At 39.0% G+C, this 27,444-nt stretch overlaps 1 protein-coding gene across 3 annotated transcripts in view; it reads left to right on the forward strand.

Annotated features, from left to right (window-relative positions):
- LOC126412573 (tRNA modification GTPase GTPBP3, mitochondrial) overlaps positions 1–27,444 on the forward strand; it is a 143,122-nt gene that overhangs the window by 42,814 nt on the left and 72,864 nt on the right. For all 3 annotated transcript variants that reach the window (XM_050082220.1, XM_050082218.1, XM_050082219.1), the window contains exon 4: positions 16,349–16,629. In XM_050082220.1, coding sequence (XP_049938177.1) covers positions 16,349–16,629 — 281 coding nt within the window. The remainder of the gene's footprint in view (positions 1–16,348; positions 16,630–27,444) is intronic.

Consider the following 27,444-nt stretch of genomic DNA (forward strand, 5'->3'; position numbering starts at 1 on the left):
TAGTGGAGTCACTCCTTCAATTTCCTGAGGGTAGCACGATATACTTAGGAGCTGATCATGCACCATGAAGGAGGACATCACGCAGAATAAATCCTTCAGAGTCCCAGAAGCCAGTCGCCATGACTTTACCAGCTGAGGGTGCAACTTTGAACTTTTTCTTCAGAGGATAGGCAGTGTGGCGCCACTCCACGGATTGCCGCTTTGCTTCCATATTGAAGTGATGAACCCACGTTTCATCAGCTTTGGTGAATTTCAACAAAAAATTGTCACTATCGGCCTTTAACATGCGAGCAGTTCTGCACAGATGGTCCTTCGTTGCTCCTTATGGTCTTCTGTGAGGTTGCGCAAGGAACGAAGTAAGCACACACTTTTGAGTACCCCAACTGGTGGACTCGTGTGTTGGCACTACCAATAGAGATGTCCAGTTGAGCAGTGAGGTGTTTTATTGTGTGATCTGTCCATCAACTCAAATGAGAGTGTCTGTATATTCTAACAGTGCAGGAGTCACTGCTGATTGAACCAGCCAGTATGCAGATCAGACATGTTTGTGCGACTTTCTTGTGATGATGATAGACATCTTGCTCAATGACTCACCAAGCGTTTATTCGTGCCCATGTCTCTCCAAACATTCAGCAAGTGCCTACGAATATCTGTGATGCTCTGGCTTTCCGCAAAAGAAACTGAATGACAGCTGTCTGCTTGGAATACACGTCTGTTACAGACACCATTTTGAAGGCTACATATAGAGCTGCCACTTGTCAGAGCTTCCTGAAACTATAGGGGCAGATGCAGGAATATTCCACCATGTCCCACCACAAATTCCACATTTCTTTCAGCTGAAATTGGCTGAGAAAAATAATGCGTCAAATTACTTATTGAGTGCCCGTCATATAATTAGCATCACACAAATGCTAAAAAATTGTAGCAAAATGGAGAAGACCTGCAGAGTATCTGTGCTTACTGTGGGGACTACCAGTTGACCCTCACAGTAAAGAAAAGTAATGTGCTTTGTGTAAATAGGCAGATGGCCCCATTATTGTTTCAGTTAAATTACAAAACCATCAGAGTTGCATCTAAGTTTGTTTTTATTTAAATAGTGATCAGTTTTTGAGTTTTGTCCATCGTCAAGCCATCCACATAAGTCCAACCACAAAGCCATAATGTGTGTAGTCTGGTCATATTTTGCTTGTATGAATGCCTAAGTGCAAGATACTATTTGTGCGTGACAAAGTGTGCTGCATGCAGCAAAACGTCATTCAGCATGCTGGAAGTAAGCTGTTATTGTTTGCTTAAATGATTGCTGGTGGATCACTGAAATAATGAGAACCTTAAAATATCTAGATGCATGTATCTGAAGTGACTTCAGGTGGAATCAACACACAAAACTGGTTATAGTAAAGATGGAAAACTCATGTGGAAGTCAGTCATTCTGAAGCAACTGATATAAAACGAATTTCCCATAAAAATGATACACATGTTTATTAGTTGTGGTATGTTTAAGCTGTAACTTCTGTCGCAATTATTTTTCAGAGTTTTTAGATCTGTGTGGTATAGATTTACTTAACCTTGGTTCAAGGATAAGAGATATTTATAACTATTAAGGAGGGCAAGTGGTTTGTATTATTTATAATCAGCATGTGTCATAGTTATAAAGAGACCGGTGGCATGAGCATTCCCCACATCAAGTTAAAGCATTCTGTACAACATGACACAACAGATATGAGGGCCTGCTATAGTATGGGGCATCACCCATTAGGATCCTCTGAATCATCACCAGTTCATCTTAATTCTGGAGATTGGGATTTACTCTCAATCACATCATCTCATCTTTCCAATCTGCCTGGCTCAGGTTCTGTTAGCCTAAGCTTCTACTGTCCACTATATTGCTCACTTGTTTGCTTTCTTGTGTTTATCACAGGACGCTGCCCAGTTTTTATTAGGTCACACTATTTCCAGTGAGGGATACTACATTTTCTTTTTTAAAAACTGGGAAACCACATTTTTAGTTGCGTATTCATGTTTCTACGAGAAAAATTAAGTTTGTACTGAAACATTTTAATTTTTTAACCTGTTTTATAAAACACTCACTTGGAACAATTGTTCAGAAAGGTTTGTGATGTACTTTCGAGTGGTGTCAGTAACTTTAATATTTTCTGAAATAGGGTACATAGCACTGTCTCTCAGTGGTTTTAAGTGAGTTTAAGTGATTTAAGCCAACCAACCCAAAGGTCCATGGTTCAGTTGCTTGTCAATCCTAGAATTTTCCTGTCACTCTCTTTTGCTTCTTTCACCTCTGGCAATGACTTATGTACTGCAAAGAATCCTCAGTTGTACTTTGGTTCAGTGTCAGCATTAAACTGTAGACCCCTCTATAACAGGCTGGATATATCAGTACAAAGACTACATAATGCAAGAGCAACCCAGGTCCAACAGGATCAGGCGTAGTAAAACAGCTTTACCATATAGAAAAACTTCCTTCCATTATCTCTGAAATGAAGCTAGTGCTGTGCGTTGTCATGTACTTTCTTACACCCACTGTGATCTCTTACATCTTTTCCTTTCTCATACAGTAGTAATTCTTTTTAACTTGCCATCTTAATAACCTTATTCCTCATTCCCCCTGTACCTGTCTTTACTTTTTTTTTGTGTGTGCCTTCATACTGTACTGGGAATTTCTCTTCCTGCTGCTGGCTAGCCCAACTCTTTTCTTGGTTGAATACATTCCAAAGTAGAATTTTCCTTTTTATTCATGTACATATGCTTAAAATTTTGTGGTATAGCATCACACATAATTAGCAGAAAATTTCTGAAACATCTTTTGCTTTTCCTCTTATTCAGCCTCTGACGATGTACCAAAACATACTTCAAATTGTGCGTGTGAAAGAAAAGTAGTTGTTTTGTTTATTATTATAATTATTATTCTTATCATTATTATTACTGTGTGGCTGCTGTAACATGCCAGTCAGCTGCTAGCAAAAACAAACAGGAACTTAGACTGCCAAGAGGAGATGAAATGTGTAAGCAAACAGGCCCAGACTCCCGCTCGCAGGCTTGCCGTGTAAAAAAAAAAAAAAAAAAAAAAAAAAAAAAAAAAAAAAAAAAAAAAAAAAAAGAGTAGGGGGGGGGGGGGGGGAGCACACAACACAAAGCAAGTCAGAGGCATGCTGTGCAATTGCTTGCTAATGCCAGCATCATAAATGAGGTAGTTCTAGCCAACCTCTATCAGTATCTGACACAACTATAGTTCAAAACTGCCATGTTCATTTGCCTACACTATATTGTATTTATTGTTATTGTTGCTTTCTTTGAAGTGTCACATAAACAAATGAACTCAGAACCTACCAGAGTCACTGCAAATACGAAGACATGTATTGACCATGTTCTCACAAATGTAGGAAAAGAGAAAGTATATGTAAACACCTTAGAAAACTACATTTGTGTTCACAGAGCCCTTACTATGGAAATTGATGTAGGGAACATAGACGTAACTGAAAGTGATACAGTTATATATAAAAGAAAATTTAATTATTCTAAACTTAAGATGGCACTAGGGAATGAAAAATGGGAACCAGTGTACAATGCAACTGAAGTGAATGAAAAATGGGAGTATTTCTATTAGCTATTCAGTAACACTTTAAATGAAACCTGTCCTTTAGTTAAAAAAGTATATAAAGCTGTAAACCATAAAGCTGAGAATCTCCCTTCTGAAATTATTGAACTGAGGGAGAAAATGAAAGATCGCTATATACTTTTTAGAGATACTAAACTACAATATTTCTCAACAAAATATAAACTGCTCAGAAAAACATACAGAGTGTCCTTGACTAACCTAAAAGCACAGAAATATATCTCTGATATAAGGAACTCTAGCCGTATCAGTAAAACCGCCTGGAAAATAATGCATAAAGAAAGTGGGAAACAGAATTCCTATGAACACAGCAACATAACATTAAAAGAAAATGGTGAAGAAATAAATGACCCAAAAGAAGTGTGTGAGAAATTTATACAAAAATTCAGTACAGTTGGTACAAATGAAACTCACGTCAAGCCACAAAATTTTAGTCTTGAAAAATCTAGCCAGTCCTCCTATATCCACGGCATTACTGAGAGGGACGTCCTAGCAATCATATCAGCACTTTGACCAAAAATGTCTTGTGGCTAGGATGACATTTCACCTAAACTGCTAAAGGAATGCAGGGATGAATCAGTGAAACCCTTGACTCACTTGATAAATACCCCCCTCAGAAATGTAGTATTCCCTGACCTTTTGAAAATTACTGAAATTATACCAGTGCATAAAAAGGGTTAAAAACCAACACTAAAAACTACAGGCTAATATCATTAACCTCAGAACTAGGCAAATTGTTAGAGAGAGTGATACTAAATCAAGTTGAATCATATTTTACCAAACACAATCTGTTAAACAACCTACAACATGGATTTAGAAAATGGAGATCTACTACAAAAGCACTAGCATCTTTTATACATGAATTATTAAATAAGCTGGACAAAAGTGACAAGGTAATAGGCACTTTCCTGGATATGAGTAAAGCCTTTGATACTGTGAATCATACCATTCTTGTGTGTAAGCTAGAAGAGTACGGGTTGAGAGGACTAGCCTTAAACTACTTACCTCCTATTTGAAAGACAGGAAACAGTGTGTAAAGCTAACTTATCAAAATAATGAGCAGCTCCAAACAACCAAATCAAACTGCAGGACACTTCAATGTGGCATGCCTCAAGGAAACATACTAGGGCCTTTTCTGTTCCTTGTATATGTAAATAACTTATTTGAACCCCAAAATTGCATGGTTGTAAGCTATACTGATGGCATATCCTTCATCAGCTGTGGCAGTGATATGCAGTCTGCAGCTAAGAGTACCGAGATCAGTTTCAATACTCTGTCCGCGTACCTTACAGCAAACAAGCTTCTTGTAAATAAAGACAAAATGGTAATAATGAAGTTCATCCTCAGTAATAATGCTGCCATAACTGGGTCTTGCATATGAAAATTCACATAAATTTTTGGGCATCGTCGTTGATGAATACTTATCATGGAAAGAACATGTAGATAATATTTGCAAGAAAAACAGTAGAAATGTGTATCTACTGAAACGGGTCTCAGCCTTCTTGGACCATGATACTTTAAGGCAAATATATTTTGGGTTAATTCATCTGCACCTTCAGTATGGTATTGAGATATGGGGTGGGGCATCAGCAGTTCATATAGATAGACTTTTTAGATTACAAAAAAAGGCGGTAAGAATGGTAGCCAAGGTAAAGAAGAGAGAGCCTTGTAGAGACATCTTTAGAATATATAAAATTCTTACGGTGTATATACTGCAGACACTCATGTTCGTGAAACAAAATCCTTAATTTAATATGAGAAATCGCAATGTACACAACTATGATACACGGGGAAGGGAAAATTTTCATAGAATTGTGACCAATAAAAAGGCAATGGACCACAGCCCACACAGAATGGGAGCAATTTTCTACAATGCACTACCCTGTGAACTCAAGATAGTAAATCTAAATATGCTAAAGAGTAGACTGAAGCAATTATTAATATAGAAGTGTTGTTACTGTATAGAGGACTTTAAGTTGTAGTGCCATCTTGGAAAATAGTGTATATAGACAATGTCTGTGGCCTATCAGTGGTATGAAAGAATGTAATTATACACTGTATTATGTGTACTGTACTATTATAAATATAAGCTAAATTGTGTTACACTATAGAGGAATCTACTTGTAGTGCCCTTTTGACAAATAATGTGTACAGACATGTGTCTGATCCATATGTTGTTATGAAAGAATGTAAATATTTTACTGTGTATGTGTAATGTAATCTAAATTTTCCTGACAGTGTCTGAAAACTTTTTGTTATATGGACAGAAAATAAATAAATAAATGTATTTCATTCTAAAGGAGCACTTACGTCTCATATTACCGGGAGCCAAAGAGTTTCATAGTTTTATCACACTATGATAACAAGTCACTCTGATTTACTTGCAATGTTAGTGTGACCTGTAAATATCGGCAAGTGTTATGATTCTATCTAAGTCTGTATCTTTCAATTTTTACTGTTGTGTATTAATTTTATGCTTATATTGTCAAGATATTTTGGGAATAACTAATGGAAACCAAATTAAATTCAGTTAGTTGTGGGCTCCTCGTATTTTGAGTAGTTCTTACTGACTAACCATGCACATTGTGGAATGTTTCTGCCAAAGAAAAGCTGACATAAGATTCATTGTAATTGATAAATAAAACAAATGTGGGTTGAGAAAATAAAATTACACAACAAAGAAAAATGTTTCCAAACTCCATAGTGTAATTTGCTGTAACAAGAGTACACTGCAGATTAGAAATCAAACTTGTAGCTTGCTTGTTTTACTTAGTGTGAAATAATTCATGACCTCTAGCAGTTAATACCTACTGTTTACCTGTGTTCATAAATGAAGGCTGTGCCTTAAAATCTGAAAAGTGTGTTTCAGCCGACAAAGCAGGACCATTGAAAAACAATACCATCAACTTTTAAAAGCGAAGATCCCTTTCTTAACAGATCTCTGCACTACACAGAGTTACACAATATGGTATTCAGTCGAGCCCTTGGAAACCCATAACGATAGGTTAGAAACAAGAGAGGACTACTCTGAAGTGGCAGCTGCTGAGTCAAGCAGAAGTGCCAGCAGCAACAACAGCAGTTCCTGGGTTACACACAGGATTTAGTTTACTTTTGGTTTTTGCATGCTTCTGTGAGGAAGTACATTGCAGCTGTGCATTTTACTTTGTTGACTAGTACATACTAACTTATTCTAATTTTTTGCATAGATTTTAGTCCACCTGCATTGTGTACGCTGACTTTGAAGTGTAGTAAAAACAAAAAGCAATGTAGCAGCAAAAGTAAGATTGCATTCAGGGGCTCCTTAGATTAAAGTTATGTTACTTGTAGTCCAGTAGTAAAGATGAGGATTAATTAAAGATAATTGGGACTGCTGCTGTTGTGTACCTATCCAGGGGGAATTGGCCACTGTCAGTAAGCATCTTGAAGCTGTATGCTTCACAGTTGACAGACTACAAGCCCTGGGCTGCAGTAGCACTTGAAATGATTGTTTAAGACCTCTGAAGCCTATATTGTCACCAGGGATCCCTGAAGTTGCGCATACTGGTCGGTTGACAACTACCAGACTGAAACTGTCGAACAGTGGGCAGAAGACAAAAGTAAGTACTGGCCACATTGCATTGCCCCTACACTCTGAAAACAGCCTGTAAGTATTTTGCACTGTTGAAAGTACATTTGAGTGAGCATGGGACACCTTGCCTGTTCGGACGGGGGCCAATCTGCCTGAGAGATCTGGACAAGTGCAAAGGGTAGGATTGGTTGTCACAGGGAGCTTCAGTGTTAATTGGGTGATGGGGTCCCTCAGGAAAATAGTGGACAGGTCGGAAAAGAAGGACAGTGTCCACTCTGTTTGCTCACCTTGAGTTCACATCCCAGAAGTGGAGGAGTGTCTACTGGCATTTTCTGAATTTTTTGGGTGTACCCAGCTACAAATCGTGGCCCATGCTGGCATGAATGATGTCTGGTGCTTGGGGTCAGAGGCCACCTTCGATTACCATCCCAGGGAATGAACTGGCTGACCATTCTGCTAGAGAAGCAGATGCTTACCTTCCATTCTGTTTCATGATCCAGCTGCAGATATGTGGATCTACATCAAATCACCCTTTGCCCAAATGTGGAATGACATCTGGTGCACTATTGCTCTCAGTAATAAACTCTGCACAATTAAGGAGACTGCTGTGGTTTGGCACTCTTCCTTGTGCTCCTCTCAAAAAGGAGTCCACTGTCTTATGCTGTCTTTGCATTGGTCATACCAGGCTCACCCATTGTTTTCTCTTGCATAATGAGCCACTTCCACAGTGTGGTTGTGGAGCCAGACTGACAGTATCCCACATATTGGTGGAATGTCCCCTTTGTATTAAGTATATTCTTAAGATTCATTATCTTAAATATTAACAGACAATTCATGGATGGTTGAACTGGTCCTCAGTTTCCTCTGTGAAAGTGGTTTTTATTTTCAGGTATAAAGTTTTGCTTTACTCCTCAAGTAGGGGCAAGGTGTTTGTCATTAGGGCCTCTCTTCATGTTTTCTCAGTCTGGGACCTATGGCCACTCTCCCACACAAAGACTGTTCTTTTATTCCTCTGTTTTTCCAGTTTTTAGACTTGGTCAAACCTTTTATACTTCTATTGTGTTTGTTTTAACTTTCTCGTTTTATAGCTTGACTCCTATGACTGGATCCGCCCAGTTTCAGTGAACCCACTCTCTTCCACGAGTAACTTTGGAATCTGACGACCTCGCTGTTTAGTCCCATAACCCCCCCCCCCCTCAATCAATCAATCAATCATTCTCAGTTCTGACAGGTGACTGGCTGCTTTGGTGAAGACAGCCAACCTCACTCACGGAATGGAAGCAGAGCTAGCATTCTGTAGCATTGTTCCCACAACCAGTCATGTACTTCTGGTTTTAAGCCAAGTGGAAGGCTAAAATCAGATGTGTCTTTCTTGACCACCACTATCAGGTGGAGAATTGTAGGACCCCTCATAATAGGTCAGCCATGCACTACATGCAGGGAGTGGCTGCTAGTAGGATAGCAGAATGTGTGTGGCTTGCACATGTGAGTTTTTTAGGACAAAGAAATCCCTCCACAGGCCTGGCAAGATTCATTCTGATTTCAGACAAGAAAGAAATGTTGTTAATTAGAGAAAGTAGCATCTATCATGGCAGATCAGATAAATAAAATGTTAGTCAACTGCCGGGGCATATATGGAAAGATTCTGGAATTAGTTGCACTTTTAAATGGTAAAAATGCCTACATAGTACTAGAGACAGAAACCTGGCTGAAATCAGATGTTAATACCAACTAAATTCTAAATTCCAATTGGAAGGTATATCATAAAGAAAGGTTGAACACCGATGGGAAAGTATGCTTATAGCTGTAAAAGAGTATAATAATATGAGACATATTCAGAAAGTAGAAGGGTCTTTTTTCTTTTTGAGTTTTGGCAACACTGAGTGGGAGAAGGGGATCCTCTGACCAGAAAGAGAATGTCAGAAACATGCTAGTATGTAAACTCATGTTGTAGCAGCCACTTGTGTGAAAGATGTCAGAAAGAAATCCCTCCACATGCAAGCCATGTGCTGTGATCTGCTTCCAGTTCATGGAATGAATAACACTTACTGAAACTTTCTGTGAATCAAAATGATTTACAGAAAAGGTGTTATGAACAGAATGAGTGTGTTTGAGTGGTGAACAAGTATTCGTGACAAACAATGGAGTGGAAGACTTTCCATTTTGACTGATGATATGGTGCAAAAAAATTGAGGAAACTGTTTGTAAGACCACTCATTGACAGTTTATGAAATTTCTGTGATGATTCCACAACCCTCCAGAATTCCTTTACAAAAGACACTCACAGAAATTCTGAGATATCAGAAACTGTGTGCAAGACGGGTCCCAAAACAGCTGACAGAGCAGCACAAGAAAAATCTGGTCAGTAGTGTACGCAAGTTTCTTGAACAACTTGAATAGGAAATTGATGACATGGTAAATCCACAGTTACCACTATCTTAAGCCACACGCCTTGCTCCGGATCCATATGCTGTGCCAGCTGCACATGCAGCTGGCTATACCAGCACACCACAGATATTACTCAATGCACAGAGTTAATGCTCGCTAGCTGTGGATGCAGAGGTCGACAGCAGAGGCTCCACTTTCTGCATCCAGAATGAGTCAACAACACCTATTGCATGCACCAACTCAAATCAAAATTATCATCACCAACATCAGTGCTGTCTACTCTTGTCTATTCCTAGGCCGACACGAGCATCCCAGTTTCAGTCTATGCCTTGCGTTGAACTGTTACTTATTTTGCAGCTCTCAAGATTTGGATGTTGTTACTCTACTGATCTTGTATCACCTCTGGGTGATTTCATTATTGTATATTGTGCCATTGCGTGTTGCTGTCTACTAATAAAAAGTTTACAACCACCAGTGTTCATTTGTGTTGTGTAACCAACAGAGGATTTTCTCAGCTCTATTGTGACTTGAGATAAAACACGGTTGGCTCATTACATGCCTAAGACAAAAAGACAGTCATCATTACATGCCTAAGACAAAAAGACAGTCATCATAATGGTGTCACACCAATTCTCTGCCTGCCAAAAAATTCAAAACCACAAATTCAGGCAAAAAAATCCTGGCCTCAGTGTTTTGGGACTGAAAAGGCATCATTTTGCTCAAATTTGTGCCTCAGGAGAGACAGTCAATGCTCAGCAATATTGAAAGACTGTAAAAAAAACTAAAAATGGACAGTCAAAACAAAAGGAAGTGAATGCTGAAGAGAGGAGTGTGCTTGTTGCACGACAATGCCCATCCTCACACGGCCTTAACCACCAAGATGCTCATGGACTAATTCGGTTGGGATGTTTTGAGTGCATAACTCCTAATATTCCCCTGACTTGGTGCCTTCAGGTAATCATCTTTTCACTTTCCTGTGTAGAATTAAATTTTCAAACAATGAGCAACTGCAGAAAGAGAGTCTGAAGCGAGGAAAGAAGTTGGCTGAGTTCTTTGAGGAGGGCATAAAGAAGCTTGTGCTATGGCTCACCACATGCATTGAACAGGAAGGCGATTATGTGGGAAAACAGTCAATAAGTGTATCAACAATATCCTATAATTTTTTTCAGATATACTACTTTTTTAAAAAATATAGAAATATAGTACACTTGCGTTCTGAACATGCCTCATATCTTGTGTGGTTAGTACAGATTCTGATTGCAAAATAGTTTGAGTGGAGGTATGTGTTAAAGATGGATCAAACATGATCATCAGATGCTTTTATAGGCTCCCCTGCCACAGAAGCAGTATATTTGAGGTGAATAATTTATATGTCATTGGGGATCCATATCAATGATAAATTATAGTTTTAACAAAAAACAGTCCAAATCACAATAAATATTGGCCATCTTCAGACCAGAGACACAGCTGTCATGAGGAGCCAATGTATAGAGCTGTTGTGAATACTAACTGCTACCTGTCACAGATTCAGAGTTAGTGACAAGTACGAGTTAGTACTCCCAGGAGGTCTGTCTACTGGCTCCGCAGATCATCTGAGCCTGTGGTCTGAAGATGATCGTGTAGAGTGAAACTGTTTACTGAAATTAAAAATGAATAATTTATTTCATGGTCCTGTCATAGTATTAGGTGAGACTTCAACTTACCAGCTGTAGACTGATAAACTCAAATGATTAGGCAGGTAGTACAAACAGGGAATCATGTGAAATTGTTCTAAATGTCTTATCTGAAAATTAACCTGAGCTGTTAATCAGAGAGCAGACTCATGAGGGTAACAATTTAGATCTCCTGGTGACAGACAGACCCTACTTTTTGACTCAGTTAGTATAGAACAGGGAACTGGTGATTATAAGGCATCACTCTATATGTCTTTAAATAGTAATATAAAAATGGTGGGAAGGCATTTCTGCTTAATAAGAATGACAAGAAGCAGGAGTTGTTCATATTACCTGGGTGGTCACCATGAAAATTTCATCTCCAGTACTGACAATGTTATCAATGGACAGAGTTCAGGAATATTGTACAATACACTTTAATATAAGTATATCCCTTGAAAAGTTGTAAGGGATGAAAGGGTCCACCATAGTTTGACAGTAATGTTACAAAGCTGCTGCAAAAGCAGAGAGAGCTTCGTTGCCAGTTTATATGTAACCAGAGTCACATAGACAAACAAAAACTGAATGAAGCTGAAATTAGTGTAAAGAGAGCCATTCATTCAGCACATTCAAAAACAACATTCTATCTACCAATTTTACAGAAAATCTTATATCAAATCAATAAACAGATCAAAGCCATCTGTCCAAACATCAAAGCCACATGTTCAGACACACTGCAACCATAATGCTGTTGAAACAGAGGAGGTCACAGTAAAGGCCAAAATACTAAAGAACTTTTTTCAAAACTGTTTCACTGAGGAAGACTGCACTGTAGTTACTTCCTTAAACCTACAGTCCGACACCAAAAGCGCAGTGGTTTTTTTTAAAAAAAAAAAAAAAAAAGGGGGGGGGGGGGAGAGAATGACAATGCATAGTGTAAGTATGTAGAGTGATTTCAGTTGCTTCTGCAAAAGAAATCACTCTACAGAGCAAAGGCCACTGCACCTGATGGTATACCATTGTGATTCTATGTAGAGTGTGTGAAAGAACTTAATCCTGTTCTAGCAGTGATGTACTGCAGCTGATTGGAGGAGGAAAGCATTCCTAATGATCAGGGAAAAGCACAGGGCACTTCCACTCTCAAGAAGGGTCTATATCACTGACGTCAGTCTGTTGTAGAATTTTGAACATATTTTATGCTCACATGACATTTCTGGAGATATAAAATCAACATGGGTTCCAAAAACAATGACCTTGTATTCCTCCACAAGCCCCAGAGTTGATGCCGCTTTCCATTACTGCCAGGAGGCATTTGATACAATTCTGCACTGCCTTTCTAATGAACGGAATATGAGTGTATGGAATATCAACAGAATATGAGTGCATGGAATATCACAAGTGAAAAGTTTCTAGCAAATGGAACATAGCATGTCATTCTCAGCGGAGAGAAATCTTCAGATGTAAAAGGAGCTATGGTTGTACCCCAAGTGAGTGTTATAAGACAAATACTGTTCAAATTATATATAAATGAGCTAGTGGATAGCATTTGAAGTTTAATGATGCTTTTCATGAATGATACTGTTGTATACAGGGAAGTCATGACACAAGAAAATTATAGTGAAATGCAGAGGATCGATATTTTGTGCATGGAGTGGCAATTGACTCTCAGCATAAACAAATGTAACATATTACACACAAATAGGCAGAAAGACCATTATTGCCTGGTTACATGATTGCAGCACAATTACTGGAAGCAGTTGCAGTTATAATATATCTAAGACTATTTGTACGAAGTGATTTAAAGTGGAATGACCACATAAAACTTGTCACTGGTCAGGCAGCTAGCAGAAAGAATCCTCAGGAAATGCAATCCACTCAAAAGGAGGTAGCTTACAAACCCTCATTTGACCAATACTTGATTATCGCTTGTCAGTCTGGTACCCATATCCAGTTTGATAGACAAAACTGAGAAGACCCAAAGAAGAGATGCACGTTTCATTGCAGGTTCATTTAGTAAGTGCGAAAGTGTCACAAAGATACTTGGCCAATTCCAATAGCAAAAAAAACCTGCAAGAGAAACATTTTGCATCCCAGTGAGGCTTACTATTACAGTTCTGAGAGCGCACATTCCTAGAAGAAACAACAAATGTATTACTTCCTTCTATAAATATCTGGTGGAAACACCATGAAGATAAAATTAGAGAGATACGAGCCTATACGAATGGCTTACCAGTGATTGTTCTTCCCATGACCAGTTCACAAGTGGAACGGGGAAACAGGGAAGTGAGAGTGGTACGCAACATACCCTCCACGTCACACTGCAAGGCAGCTTGCGGAGTATAGGCATAGGTGCAGAGTATTTATTAATAAAAATCTTAAGCTGGGTACTTTAATTTCTGTGGTTGACATTGAAATTAATACTGGAAGTGTTAAACATTGTAGGATTCAGATGGATCATTGAAAGGTTTTTCTACCGACAAGATGAGTGACGCACAAGAGAAGTTGAGTAATTGTGCAGTAGTTTTTGTATGTTCATGGGGAAACAATGTCTTACAGGGAAGAAACAAGTTGCCTTGTCCTGTTCTTTTGTTTCTTTGTGTTGCTCATTATTAGAGTTTGTAACTGTGAAAGTGATAAACAATTTGCTTAAAAGTTAGATTCATTTCTTCCAAGAAATTTTGGGGGCGTTGCTGCAATTAGCTGGATGTGTGATGATGCTGTTTTGGCTGACGATCTGTGATATTTACAACAACCTTTTCTGAGTGTTATTTTGCCCATGATGACATAGCATTGTCTGATTGTTTGTGTTTTGGATCAATGACAAGGATTTCACATTTTAATGTCAATTATCAGCAACAGACTGACACAAGCAGAAATTTTAAGCATTCTCATGAAAGAAGAAATATCCAATGAGACAAAAATATTAGATGAAACTAGTCTGAATGTGGATTGCCAAGTGGTAACTCACAACAACTGGTTTATTTACATATTAATTTTGAGGCATTGTCACAGATTTGTTTTGTCAGGTTTGCAACATAGTGAAGAGTGAAGCAGATTGATAACATCTCTAGAGGTTTTGTGAAATAGAAAGACTAAATTAAAATTTTACTTCTGCTCTGGTTAAAGCCATTAAGCCTTTGTGTAAGTTAACTTTCAAAACAGTTCCAGGTGACAGAAATCTTCTGGCTTCTCCTTTTAATCAAAAGCTGCTGAACTGGAAACTAAGAAGTCATTTATAGAAGCATAATTTTCATAAATGAAATTGGGAGCTGTCTAGAATATATTCTGTATAGAGATGGAATGAAAAATTAAATGAATGCCAATATTTGCAATTTTTTATACAACAATGACAAACTTGCATTAAAAATTAATGATAATTTAGAATGTGAAGAGTATGATGCTGAAGAAGAGTAAGCGTCCAAATGGGTGTCATGAAAAATTTAGTCTGTAGAAGACGATGAAAAAAGATACCAATTTAGGAACAGACAATAAAAGAGAAACACAGTTCTCATTACTTTCATAATCTTAATAGGCTCAATGTAAATTTTTGCTGTTATTTCATGATGATGAGGGTGCTCATGTCATTTAGTGACAGTGGCAGATTTCTAGTTCAAAAGCAGGTCTGTGAGTTTTTTTAATGAGTTGGAAACAACTGCTAATGCTTTGTTTTTGTAAAAAAAATTCATTGGAGGTTTGACAAAACTTTTTCATTTTGCACGAGAGGAGTCTTACATCATGGGCTACACTGAAGAGAGCTGTGCAAGAAGGATTTGACATGAAGCCAGATGCTGCACAGATCCACAAACGACTGTCTTAACAAAAGAAGAAATGGGAAGAGTCTCTACAAAAATATTTTCCCATGATGAAATTGATTGTCTGTTGTGCAGATATTAATTATGACTCACTATTCCTGTCTGTGATTGACTGGATAGAATATGATTCAGGCACAAAACTTCAGCTTTATGGTGCTGTAGATGTGAAAGAGTTTAAGAAAGTGCTGCTTAAAATCCAAACAGAAAATATTTCAGCTGTAGCACCAGCAGTCGCAGATTAAGTGACAGCAACCACGAGAGAAAGAAACAGACAGTTCATATGCAATGACTTTGTCCAGATCTCATCTGAATGCACAAATGAGAAGAATAGTCAAAAGGCAATAATGAATGGAAATGCTGTTAAGGAAAGTATTAACAATTGTAAATTTAAAAATATCCAAATAAGTATCTGAGAGAAGCAGGTGCTAATTGACTGTGACAGTCAGTTTGTTATGTCAGGATGTTTAGGAAACAATGAATGCAATCTTGACAGTATTTGGGAGAAACTTTCTCTTTCCACAAGTATATTTTATGACTACTGTTAAGATTGATGATATGAAAACTGAAACAGATATTTTGTTGTTTCTAGATACACTAGGAATTTAAAAACAGTAGTTGTGGACCAGACTGAAGTTTTGATAAACGAGGAGGGAGTTACTACCAGCAAACTCACCTCACGCGTATCTGTAAAGCAGACAAACTAGAATTAGACACAGAAAACTCTGCTGGTGATGAAAAAAAGGAACGTGATGAAGACTTAGTGACTAAATACACTGTAACAAAGACAAAGTCCATAATGTGAAAACTGAAGATCAAGAATCTTGTCCAGTACCAAGTACAAAAGTAAAGTAAGTGATACTACAAGGGTCCCAGGACTACAGTGACGTGTGATGAATATATGCAACACTGGCCAAATGATACTCATCATTCAAGTTGGATGATCATCAGGAGAGCCAAATGTGGGATTCAGGTGGGGAATGTAAAGGTGTTCCTACTGCTAAACAAGTGATGCACCAGAGAACAACCTGAGTAATGTACAGTACTTTTTTATGTTAACAGAGAAGACACAAGTTGCATTGTACTGTTTTTTTTTGTGTTCTTCATTATTAAACTTTTTAACTTTGAGAGTAATAAATAGTGTACATGAAAGTCAATTCATTTCCTACAACATATCTGACACACACACACACACACACACATACACATACACACAAGAAGATAAACACCCCATTTGCTAAGTCTGAAAACTATGATGTTGCTATCACTATTATAATTGTTATTACATTATTTCAAATTGCAGGTGAATTCACAAAACGTGCTTTTCATGCTGGTAAGCTTGATCTGACAGAAGTAGAAGGCCTAGCTGATTTGATACATGCAGAAACTGAAGCACAAAGGCGACAGGCAATCAGGCAAGCTGAGGGAGCTCTGGCAAAATTGTATGGTGAATGGCGCAAGGATCTGCTTCATAACTTGGCACATGTTGAAGCTCATATTGACTTTGATGAATCTGAAGATATAGGAGGAGATGTGTTTCATGCTGCCGAACTTTCTCTGCACCAGCTGCGTGACAGTATTCAGGTTTGTCTTGTGTCAGACATCAAAAGCTTTTCCCATTAGCTAATGCTAGCAGAAATGTCCTGAAAAACCTGCCATGTAATTCCATGAAACCTCAGGGCATACACTGTTGCTCCTGGGGTATCGGCGAGGACCATTCGCAACCGTCACAACAACCTTCACAACAAAAATAATTCCAGAATTCCAATGAAACATTTTCAATTGTAAACCTTACCAGTTCTGGGTACACTCTTGGTGACCATGTAATGTTTCTTCACTCCAGCAAGTTAATAAGTTCAGGGGATATAAGAGATGACAAAAAACTGAAATCTCTAGTGAAGATGTGCTTCTTCCTCTGCTTCACATCAAACTAGGCTTAAAGAAGCAATTTGTTAAGGGAATGGATAAAAGTGGAGGACAGTTTGTGTACCTCTACCTCTCAAATAAATGTCCTCATCTTACATCTGCAAAAATGGTGTGTGCCTAGGCCCCCAGATTAGACAAATTCAGTAAGATCCAAATTTTAAAGAAACCTTGAAGACAAAAGAAAAACAAGCATGGCATAGTTTATGTCTATCTTCAAGAGTATGCCAGTTCAGTTTCTTCAGCATCTCTGTGACTCTCTCCCATGTGTCAAACAAACCTGTGACCATTCGTGTTGCCCTTCTCTTTATATGTTCAATATCCCAGGTTAGTCCTGTTTGGTACAGGTTCCATACACTTGAGCAATATACTAGAATGGGTCACATGAGTGATTTGTAAGCAATCACCTTTGTAGGCTGATTACACTTTCCCAGTATTTCACCAGTAAACTGAAGTCTACCACCTGCTTTACCCACAACTGAGCCTGTGTGTTCGTCACATTTCATATCCCAGCAAAATGTTACCCCCATGCATTTATATGAGTTAGCCGATTCCAACTTTGACTCTTTGATACTGTAGTCACAGCATACTTTTTTTTTTATTTTGTGAAGTGCGCTATTTTACATTTCTAAATATTTAAAGCAAGTTGCCAATCTGTGCACCAGTTTAAAATATTATTAAGATCTGACTGAATAATTATGCAGTATTGCATCATCCTCCCTATCCAAAAGTCCTCAGTCCAATCACAAATGTCACTTGATACACCATATGATCATACTTTTGATAATACACTCCTGGAAATGGAAAAAAGAACACATTGACACCGGTGTGTCAGATCCACCATACTTGCTCCGGACACTGCGAGAGGGCTGTACAAGCAATGATCACACGCACGGCACAGCGGACACACCAGGAACCGCGGTGTTGGCCGTCGAATGGCGCTAGCTGCGCAGCATTTGTGCACCGCCGCCGTCAGTGTCAGCCAGTTTGCCGTGGCATACGGAGCTCCATCACAGTCTTTAACACTGGTAGCATGCCGCGACAGCGTGGACGTGAACCGTATGTGCAGTTGACGGACTTTGAGCGAGGGCGTATAGTGGGCATGCGGGAGGCCGGGTGGACGTACCGCCGAATTGCTCAACACGTGGGGCGTGAGGTCTCCACAGTACATCGATGTTGTCGCCAGTGGTCGGCGGAAGGTGCACGTGCCCGTCGACCTGGGACCGGACCGCAGCGACGCACGGATGCACGCCAAGACCGTAGGATCCTACGCAGTGCCGTAGGGGACCGCACCGCCACTTCCCAGCAAATTAGGGACACTGTTGCTCCTGGGGTATCGGCGAGGACCATTCGCAACCGTCTCCATGAAGCTGGGCTACGGTCCCGCACACCGTTAGGCCGTCTTCCGCTCATGCCCCAACATCGTGCAGCGCGCCTCCAGTGGTGTCGCGACAGGCGTGAATGGAGGGACGAATGGAGACGTGTCATCTTCAGCGATGAGAGTCGCTTCTGCCTTGGTGCCAATGATGGTCGTATGCGTGTTTGGCGCCGTGCAGGTGAGCGCCACAATCAGGACTGCATACGACCGAGGCACACAGGGCCAACACCCGGCATCATGGTGTGGGGAGCGATCTCCTACACTGGCCGTACACCACTGGTGATCGTCGAGGGGACACTGAATAGTGCACGGTACATCCAAACGTCATCGAACCCATCGTTCTACCAGTCCTAGACCGGCAAGGGAACTTGCTGTTCCAACAGGACAATGCACGTCCGCATGTATCCCGTGCCACCCAACGTGCTCTAGAAGGTGTAAGTCAACTACCCTGGCCAGCAAGATCTCCGGATCTGTCCCCCATTGAGCATGTTTGGGACTGGATGAAGCGTCGTCTCACGCGGTCTGCACATCCAGCACGAACGTTAGTCCAACTGAGGCGCCAGGTGGAAATGGCATGGCAAGCCGTTCCACAGGACTACATCCAGCATCTCTACGATCGTCTCCATAGGAGAATAGCAGCCTGCATTGCTGCGAAAGGTGGATATACACTGTACTAGTGCCGACATTGTGCATGCTCTGTTGCCTGTGTCTATGTGCCTGTGGTTCTGTCAGTGTGATCATGTGATGTTCTGATCCCAGGAATGTGTCAATAAAGTTTCCCCTTCCTGGGACAATGAATTCACGGTGTTCTTATTTCAATTTCCAGGAGTGTAAGTGTAGATGTGGTACTGGGTCAAATGCTTTTCAGAACTCAGGGAATACTGCATCTATGTGAATGCTTTGATCCAAAACTGCCAGTATGTCATTGAGAAAAGTGTGAGTTGGGTTTCACTTGATTTATGTTTTTTGGAATCCAAGCTGGTTGGCATGGAGGAGGTCATTCTTTTGAGATATCTGGTTGTATTCTAAGATTCTACAATAAGTCAATGTCGAGGATACTGGATGGTAATTTTGTGGATCATTTGTATTATTGTTCTTGTAGACACATGTGACCTGTGCTTTCTTCCAATAACTGGGCACAATTTTTTGTCTGAGAGACCTATGATAGATTACAGTATTAAATTTTTTTCTGGGGATATGAGTTGTGATTATTATGCTAGCTGAATTCAAATCCGTTTTTAGATTTTTTCCTATCAGGCACAATTTTGAGTAATTACTATTTTACCTTCTTTACCTTTTGTTTACTGCATAAAAAAAGCATTAAACTCTGGTGTTTCTATACTTTGCTGAAGATATATTTCAACCAATAAAAGAACTACTCAGTACATCCACTGTTATACATCATCATTAGTGTTCTGCTAATAGGCAGGTTTTCACATGGTAGTTCTCCAGGCTGTTCGGTCTTCTGCCATCCTCTTCAGGTCCATGTAATTTCCTCTTCCCTTTATGTCATCTATCATCTTGTATCTACTTCTTCCTCTCAGTCTTCTATCACAAACCAGCCCTTCCAAAGCATCTCCTAGCAAGCACTCCCTTCTCAATGAATTTCCCAACCTGTTCTTTTTCCTTTCTCTTATAACCTTCAGCGGACATCTTCTCTCACACCAACCAATCCAATACTCTTTCATTACTCACTCTTTCCATCCAGCATATCCTCTCCATTCTCCTCCACATCTCAAATGCTTTTAACCTTTTTTCATCCTCTCATCTCAGCATCCATGTTTCTGCCACATATAGTGCCACACTCCAGATAAAACATTCGCCAAGCCTTTTCCATAGACCTTTATCTAATTTGCCACATAACGGTCTCCTCTTTGTGTTGAATCCCTTCTTCACTATGGCAATTTGAGTTTTCAACTCCTGGTGACATCTCAAGTCCTCAGTTACTGTGCTTCGAAGATATTTAAATGCACTTACTTGGCTAATGGTAGCTTGTCCTATTTTAATATTGGACAGTGTGCATCTTGTACTGATGACCATACTCTTTGTTTTTGCTGTGATTATTTGCATCCCATATTCCACAAAAGCTTCATTCAGATCTTTCCACTCACTTTCTTCCACTAACACCATGTCATCAGCAAATCTTATACATTCTAATCTTTTTCCACCAATATATATTCCTCTTTTCTCATCAAAGCCTTTCGCGATCGTCTCTTCAAGGTATGCATTAAACAACAGTGGGGAAAGGCAACAACCTTGTCTAACACCTTTTCCAATGCCACTTCCTCCTGACATTTTATTCCCACTTGTGTAAATATAGATTCTGTATCAGTTGTCTCTCTTTCCCATATGCTCCTTTCCTCTTCAAAATATCCATCAGCTTGGTCCACTGAACTCTGTCAAAAGCCTTTGCTAAAGCTTTAAAAACTGCAAAGATTTCTCTACTTTTTTCCGTATGTCTTTCCCTTATAGTTCTTAACAGGCCAATAGCATCTCTTGTTCCTTTTCCTCTTCTAAATCTGAACTGCTCCTCTGCAATCCCTGTATCCAGCTTGCCATATAGCCTTCTATTCAAAACTCTCAGCAACACTTTAGCTGCATGAGAAATTAAACTGATGGTCCTACACTCTTCACATTTTTTAGTGTTTCTCTTTTTCTCTATTGGTATCATAACTGTTGCAAATAAGTCCTCAGGCCATTCCCCTTTGTCATATATCTCATTCCAGAGGTAGACAATTTCTTTTCTTGCCTTGTTTCCCATGCTCCTCAACAGTTCTGCTGGCAAATCATCAATTCCACATAACTTCCTATTCTTCATCTCCTTCAGTGCCTTTTCTGCTTCTGCTTCAAAGTTGATGAATCCGTTTCCATCTCCTGGCACATATTGCTCCTCTTCAATCTTAATTTTGCTTTGTATTTCATTCCCCTTATACAGACATTCAATATATTCTTGCCATCTGTTCAAAGCCTCATGTGGTTCTTCTGCTAAAGTACCATCCGCTCTTTCTATTTCCATGTTATTCCTCTTTTATGTTCAACAACCATCTCACTAGCCAGTCTATACATCATTTCATACTTTCCCTCTTTCTCCATTTTCTCTATTTCGTTGCATTTCTGTGTCATCCATTTTTCCCTTGCTTCTACAGTTTCTCTTCTTAATTCATTATTCTGTTTCCTGTACCTCTTTTTGCCTTCTTCAGTTTCCACATTTTTCCAGTTCCTCTGCTCTTCTATCTTTTTCAACATGTTTTCTGTTATCCATTCTTTCCTGGAACTTTGGGATACTCTAATTCCTAGTACTTCTTTGGCAGAGTCCATGAGCCCTTTCCTCACTTTATCCATTTGTCATTAATAGTTTCATCAACACTATCTCTTTTTCCATTTTTCCATAAATCTGTTTTCCAAATCTGATGCCTTTCCTACTTCTTTGAGTCTTTCTGTGTTATGTCTTTCTTTTGCTTTACTTCTCCAGACTTTTTTCAACTTCACTTGTATTTCCCCCCACTACTAGGCTTTGGTCTGAATTTGTATCCACTCCTGGATAAGCTTTGGCATTCTTCAAGCAGTTCCTAAACCTTTTTTGTATCACGATGTTGTCCAACTGATATCTTTCCCTATTCAAATTTGATATCCACGTGTAATGTATCCTTTTGTGGTGTTCAAGTAATGTGTTACCCACTGCTAATGAATTTTCTTTACAGAAACTAATTAGTCATTCACCTCTCTCATTTCTTACTCCTAATACAAATTTTCCTACTGAATCTTCATCTCTTCCTTCACCCACTGCTGCATTCCAGTCCCCCATGATGATGATGATGCAGGCATTTCTATTTTCTTTTTCAATTAGTTCTTGTATTTTCTCATAATATTCTTCCACTTCCTCATCTCTGTGCTGACTGGTTGGCATATATACCTGCATTAACATCAAATCGTTTGAACTTCTCATCAGTCTTCCGTCAATATAGTTTACCTTCAGTACCTTATTTTTTAGCTTTTGCCCTATCATTATTCCTACTCCGTTTTCACCACTCTTGATTTATCCTGAGTAAAAGAACGTATAATCTCCACTTTTTATCTCCCCATTCTCTCCCCATCTCATTTCACACAAACCAAGGGTATCTGATCTGTTCCTTTTCATATGCTGTTTTGCATTCTCTAGTTTTCCTGCTTACAGTAGTGTCCTCACATTCCATGTTCCAATCCTTATCTTTCCTTTCTGCATTGTCCCTTTCTTCCTTTCAAATATGTCTACTCTCAGTGTGTTCCCCTCCCGGAGATCCGAATGAGAGGAAGTTTTAAGTCCGGAATCTTTGACATAGAGAGACAAACCAAGTACTGCTTGGGAATGTAAGGTGGTAGTTTCCCATTACTTTACACATAGGCAATAGGTTGCCCAGCCTAAAATCAGTCATTCACTGTGAGTCAGACGCTGTCTGTAGCCACCCTTCTGGTGTACAGTTGCTAGGACAGTTTTGGGATAGGAAAGGGGGAGCGATAGGTCATTGTGGTACACATGTCTGGCTCCTCCCCTTTGGCCTGTCCAGCTTGGGTGACCCTTCTGGTAGCTAAGCTACCGCCAGCATAGTCCTCCAGATCCAGAGCACACAAACCTCCTCGCCCACACAGACAGTGCTATGTTAAGGCAGTGTTCCCTGAGGAGGACTGTTATACATAGAGCTTAAAAAATTAAAAACATAATCTAAAAATGTATATTTCCCACCACTATACTTTATACATTACATCATTTATACTTTTATTCATTCCTTTTATGATGGATGTCCTTGCAATCTCGAATTATATTCCAGTAGCAATCAGCCATCATGGTATGTATCAGTTTTGCTTCTGCTTGTCTGAGAGGTTTTGGCTGCATTTAAATTTGCAGTGAAGCTCTCTTTGCTTTCGCAGTCATTTCCTAACTTTGTTGTTGAACCACGGTGGGTTTTTCCCGTCCCTCACAGTTTTACTCGGCACATACCTGTCTAAAACGCATTTTACGATTGCCTTGAACTTTTTGCGTAAACACTCAACACTGTCAGTGTCGGAACAGAAATTTTTGTTTTGATCTGTTAGGTAGTCTGAAATCTGCCTCCTATTACTCTTGCTAAACAGATAAACCTTCCTCCCTTTTTTTATATTTCTATTTACTTCCATATTCAGGGATGCTGCAACGGCCTTATGATCACTGATTCCCTGTTCTGCGCTTACAGAGCGAAAAGTTTGGGTCTGTTTGTTATCAGTAGGTCCAAGATGTTATCTCCATGAGTCAGTTCTCTGTTTAATTGCTCAAGGTAATTTTCGGATAGTGCACTCAGTATAATGTCCCTCGATGCTCTGTCCCTACCACCCATCCTAAACATCTGAGTGTCCAGTCTATATCTGGTAAATTGAAATCTCCACCTAAGACTATAACATGCTGAGGAAATTTATGTGAAATGTAGTCCAGATTTTCTCTGAGTTGTTCTGCCAGTAAAGCTGCTGAGTTGGGAGGTCGGTAAAAGAAGCCAGTTATTAACCTCGCTAGGTTGTTGAGTATAACCTCCACCCATAATAATACACAGGAACTATCCACTTCTATTTCACTACAGGATAAACTACTACTAACAGCGACAAACACGCCACCACCGGTTGCATGCAGTTTATCCTTTCTAAACACCGTCTGTGCCTTTGTAAACATTTTGGCAGAATTTATCTCTGGCTTCAGCCAGCTTTCCATACCTATAACGATTTCAACTTTGGTGCTTTCTATCAGTGCTTGAAGTTCTGGTACTTTGAGGGATATGTTGCATCCCAATTTTTGGTATGCAACAAGCATCTCATTTGCCAATTCTTTGTAGTTGTGGGCTCTTCATTTTTACAGAACATTGTTTGTGACATGCTCAAAACATATCCATGCTTGTTTTTCTTCTGTCATCAGGATATCTTCAAAATTTGGGTCTTACTGAATCTGTCTAATGTTGGGGCCAAAACACATGCATCTTCCTTTGTCTTTGCTGGTGTAAGACAAGGAAATTTATGTGAGAGGTACACAAATCCTCTTCCACTTTTATCCATTCCCTTAACAAATTGTTTTGTTAAGCCTGGTTTCATATGGAGCAGAGGAAGAAGTACATCTTCACTAGCTACCAGTTTCTTCTACAAAAATTTTTTTCTCACAGTTTCCATTTTTGTAAAGTCCATGTTTTTTGTTAATATAATGGAAATCCATGCCTCAACTATCCCACTCACATATGATACAGCCATATTTGGTGTAGCTTTGCTGCATACTTAATATCATGGTTGTTATTTTGAGGTCATGATGTATTTTCCACTTATGTTCAATGTATTTCAAACATGTAAGTATGTATTCCAAAATTTCATATGACTCTTTAGCCATATTAGCATATGCAATTGGAATGAAAGGAATTACCTTCCCATTGTGGAGTAGAACAGCTTTTAAACTAGTTTTGGGGTATCTGCACAGGGTCTCCTGTCCTGTTCATTGTATTTAAAGTCCAGAGTTCTGATTATGTCACATACATCATTATGGAAAAAAAAAGAAAAAAAATGAAAGAAAAGTGCATTCTCTATTACTATAAGAAGTTACATTTGTATCTTTTCTTAGAAGATTACATTCTTTTAACCTAGGCCCTGGCACTTCTGCCTTTTGTTTGCTTAGGCCCAACTCTCAGACTAGATCATTCAGATGTGCCTGAATTAAGATGCACAGATCTCGATAACTTATTGCCTGATATTTTGGATCACGTCTTTCAGGAGAGGAGGCAAATCATGACTAACACTTTCTTCTTCACTATCTGTGTCCAAAATGTGGTCTTGAAGGCACTGGATCACTGTCAGAGTGTGGCACTGGTTTGATTGCAGAAAGCAAATTTGGGTAAACTATGTGTCTTTGACTTTCTGCTTGTAAAGTCTACAACTTTTGTGAGACAAAAGTAATTGTCTGCTACATGATCTTTTTGCTCCCTCGAAGACATGGGTGCTGCAGACAGTGTGGAATTTTTACCCTTCCACCAACTTATTAGTTTTACATAACAATTCGCTCAACACATATGTGGTGCCCAGTCCTTGTCCTGGTCTCCTTGTTCCATTATAAATAAATGCTTGTAAGCCTTCTTTATGATATATCCATCATTTTGATTTGCAGCTCCTTGTTTTGGCAGTGTTTGCAGCTAAAATTTTTTGTATGTGAGGTCCGCCAGTTGTACAAAACACCGTTTTTCTCAGTACCCATACATGTTTCGGCACCACTCCGCCATCATCATTGGGTTTTCATTTTTATTTATTCTTTACATTTGGTGTGCATGAATTTTCTGGATCACTTTTGTGTTAATTACAAGTAGCTTGTCATGTTTTCGTGTGGCAAGCACTTCCATTCTCCGCATCATGCTGAGATGTTGTGATGCATATGTAACTATAACAAGTATTTTCCACAAATAATGTAGTAAAACACTTTTCACTACACCAGAACACAGTGTTATTGTGGTTTGTTCTTCTTTATGAAGTGCAAAGATTTCTTTCTCTGCCTTTCCAGTGTGTACTCTTTGCAGACGTAACAAAAAGAGTCTGAATTATTTTGACGTGTCTGGTGACAAGACATTTCCTATTAAGAAAAAAAATGTATGAATAATATGTGGTAAAAAATAAACACCAAGATATTTTTAGGTACAAAAGATTATGTTACATTTTATTTGTGCAAAAAAATAAAAATAAAAAAAATATGCTTAATACAGTAAAAGATTCTGCAAACTTACAAATTGAATTCCACAAAGGTGGATGCTGTGTGGTTCTACTTCAGTATGGCAATGATTTTTTTTAAGAAAAAATGAAAGATTCCTTTCAATAAGTTATTAACATCAATCAGATTAATAGATGTATTGCTGTGAATAGAGAAATATATACTCACATGGTTGATATGGATTCCAAAATCTCGCCCTTCCCTTACAGGACATGCTGAAAGCCATGAATTGAGGCAGTCAGATAGATGCCACACTGCTTGACTTCCAAAAAGAATCTGACTCAGTCCCACATCAACACTTATCAAGGAAAGTATGTTCACATGGAGTATCAAATGAAATTTACACTGGATTGTGAGAATTCCTCAGTAGGGAGGATGGAACATATAATCAGGAATGATGAGTCATTGACAGATGTAGAAGTAACTTCAGGTGTTGAATATATTCAGGTGTTGAATATTAATTACCTTGCAAGCAATGTTAATAGCAACCTCAGATTTTTCGCAGATGCTGCAATTATATAATGTGTGTTCTTTATATGTTGTCCACCCCAAATACTGCTTTGTCCATAAGCCAAAACCAAAAACATGGGTAGCAAATGGACATTATTCAGCATGATTGCCATGTAACTTTGTGTTTTACAAAGGTATGAACAGCAGTACATCTTTTTAAATAGCTCCATATATGTTTTATTCCATAATCCACTTGCTCTTATCAAAAATGTATTACATATACTGTTCACATAAATATGACATTATTAAAAATGTAACACAAATCTGACTGACTCTTCTGTAGTAGTACATAGTGCAGGTGCCTGGCTAACACATCGTGTCCACTTGCTGGAGTTGACAGTAAACAAACACAGGGAAAGAACACGCCAATCATTCAGTCAACTTCATTCATTTGTACACCAACAAAGAGTAAGTATAAATGCTACTCATAAATGGTGAATGTGACTTGGTAGAACAGCAATTGCAATAATGTCATCTTATATGTTGTGTACAGTAAAGACAGTCCTGGATTAAAGACTGCATCATTGTTACTTTGTGCATATTGTGGTTGAAGCTAGGTGTAACGCTACTCAGGCAGAGGAACTTTACAGAGAGTTAAATCCTGACATGAACCCACCTTCTCAATGGATGTTTTACTGCCTTGTTGTGATGCTTTAGGAAATGTACTTTTTCATGACAGATCGAATAGGAGATTGGCATTCCTAAAACCAGTGTACATCACATTCTGTTACCACTTCCATTCATATCATGTACACTTGCACCAAGAATTCCATGAAAATGATTTCAAGAATTGTGTACAGTTCTGTAGTGGAATATCAGCATCAGTGGACAGTTAAAGTCGGGTGTGGAAGGCTCG

The sequence above is a fragment of the Schistocerca serialis genome, chromosome 7, assembly GCF_023864345.2.
Source record: "Schistocerca serialis cubense isolate TAMUIC-IGC-003099 chromosome 7, iqSchSeri2.2, whole genome shotgun sequence".
In the NCBI taxonomy this organism is placed as follows: domain Eukaryota; kingdom Metazoa; phylum Arthropoda; class Insecta; order Orthoptera; family Acrididae; genus Schistocerca; species Schistocerca serialis.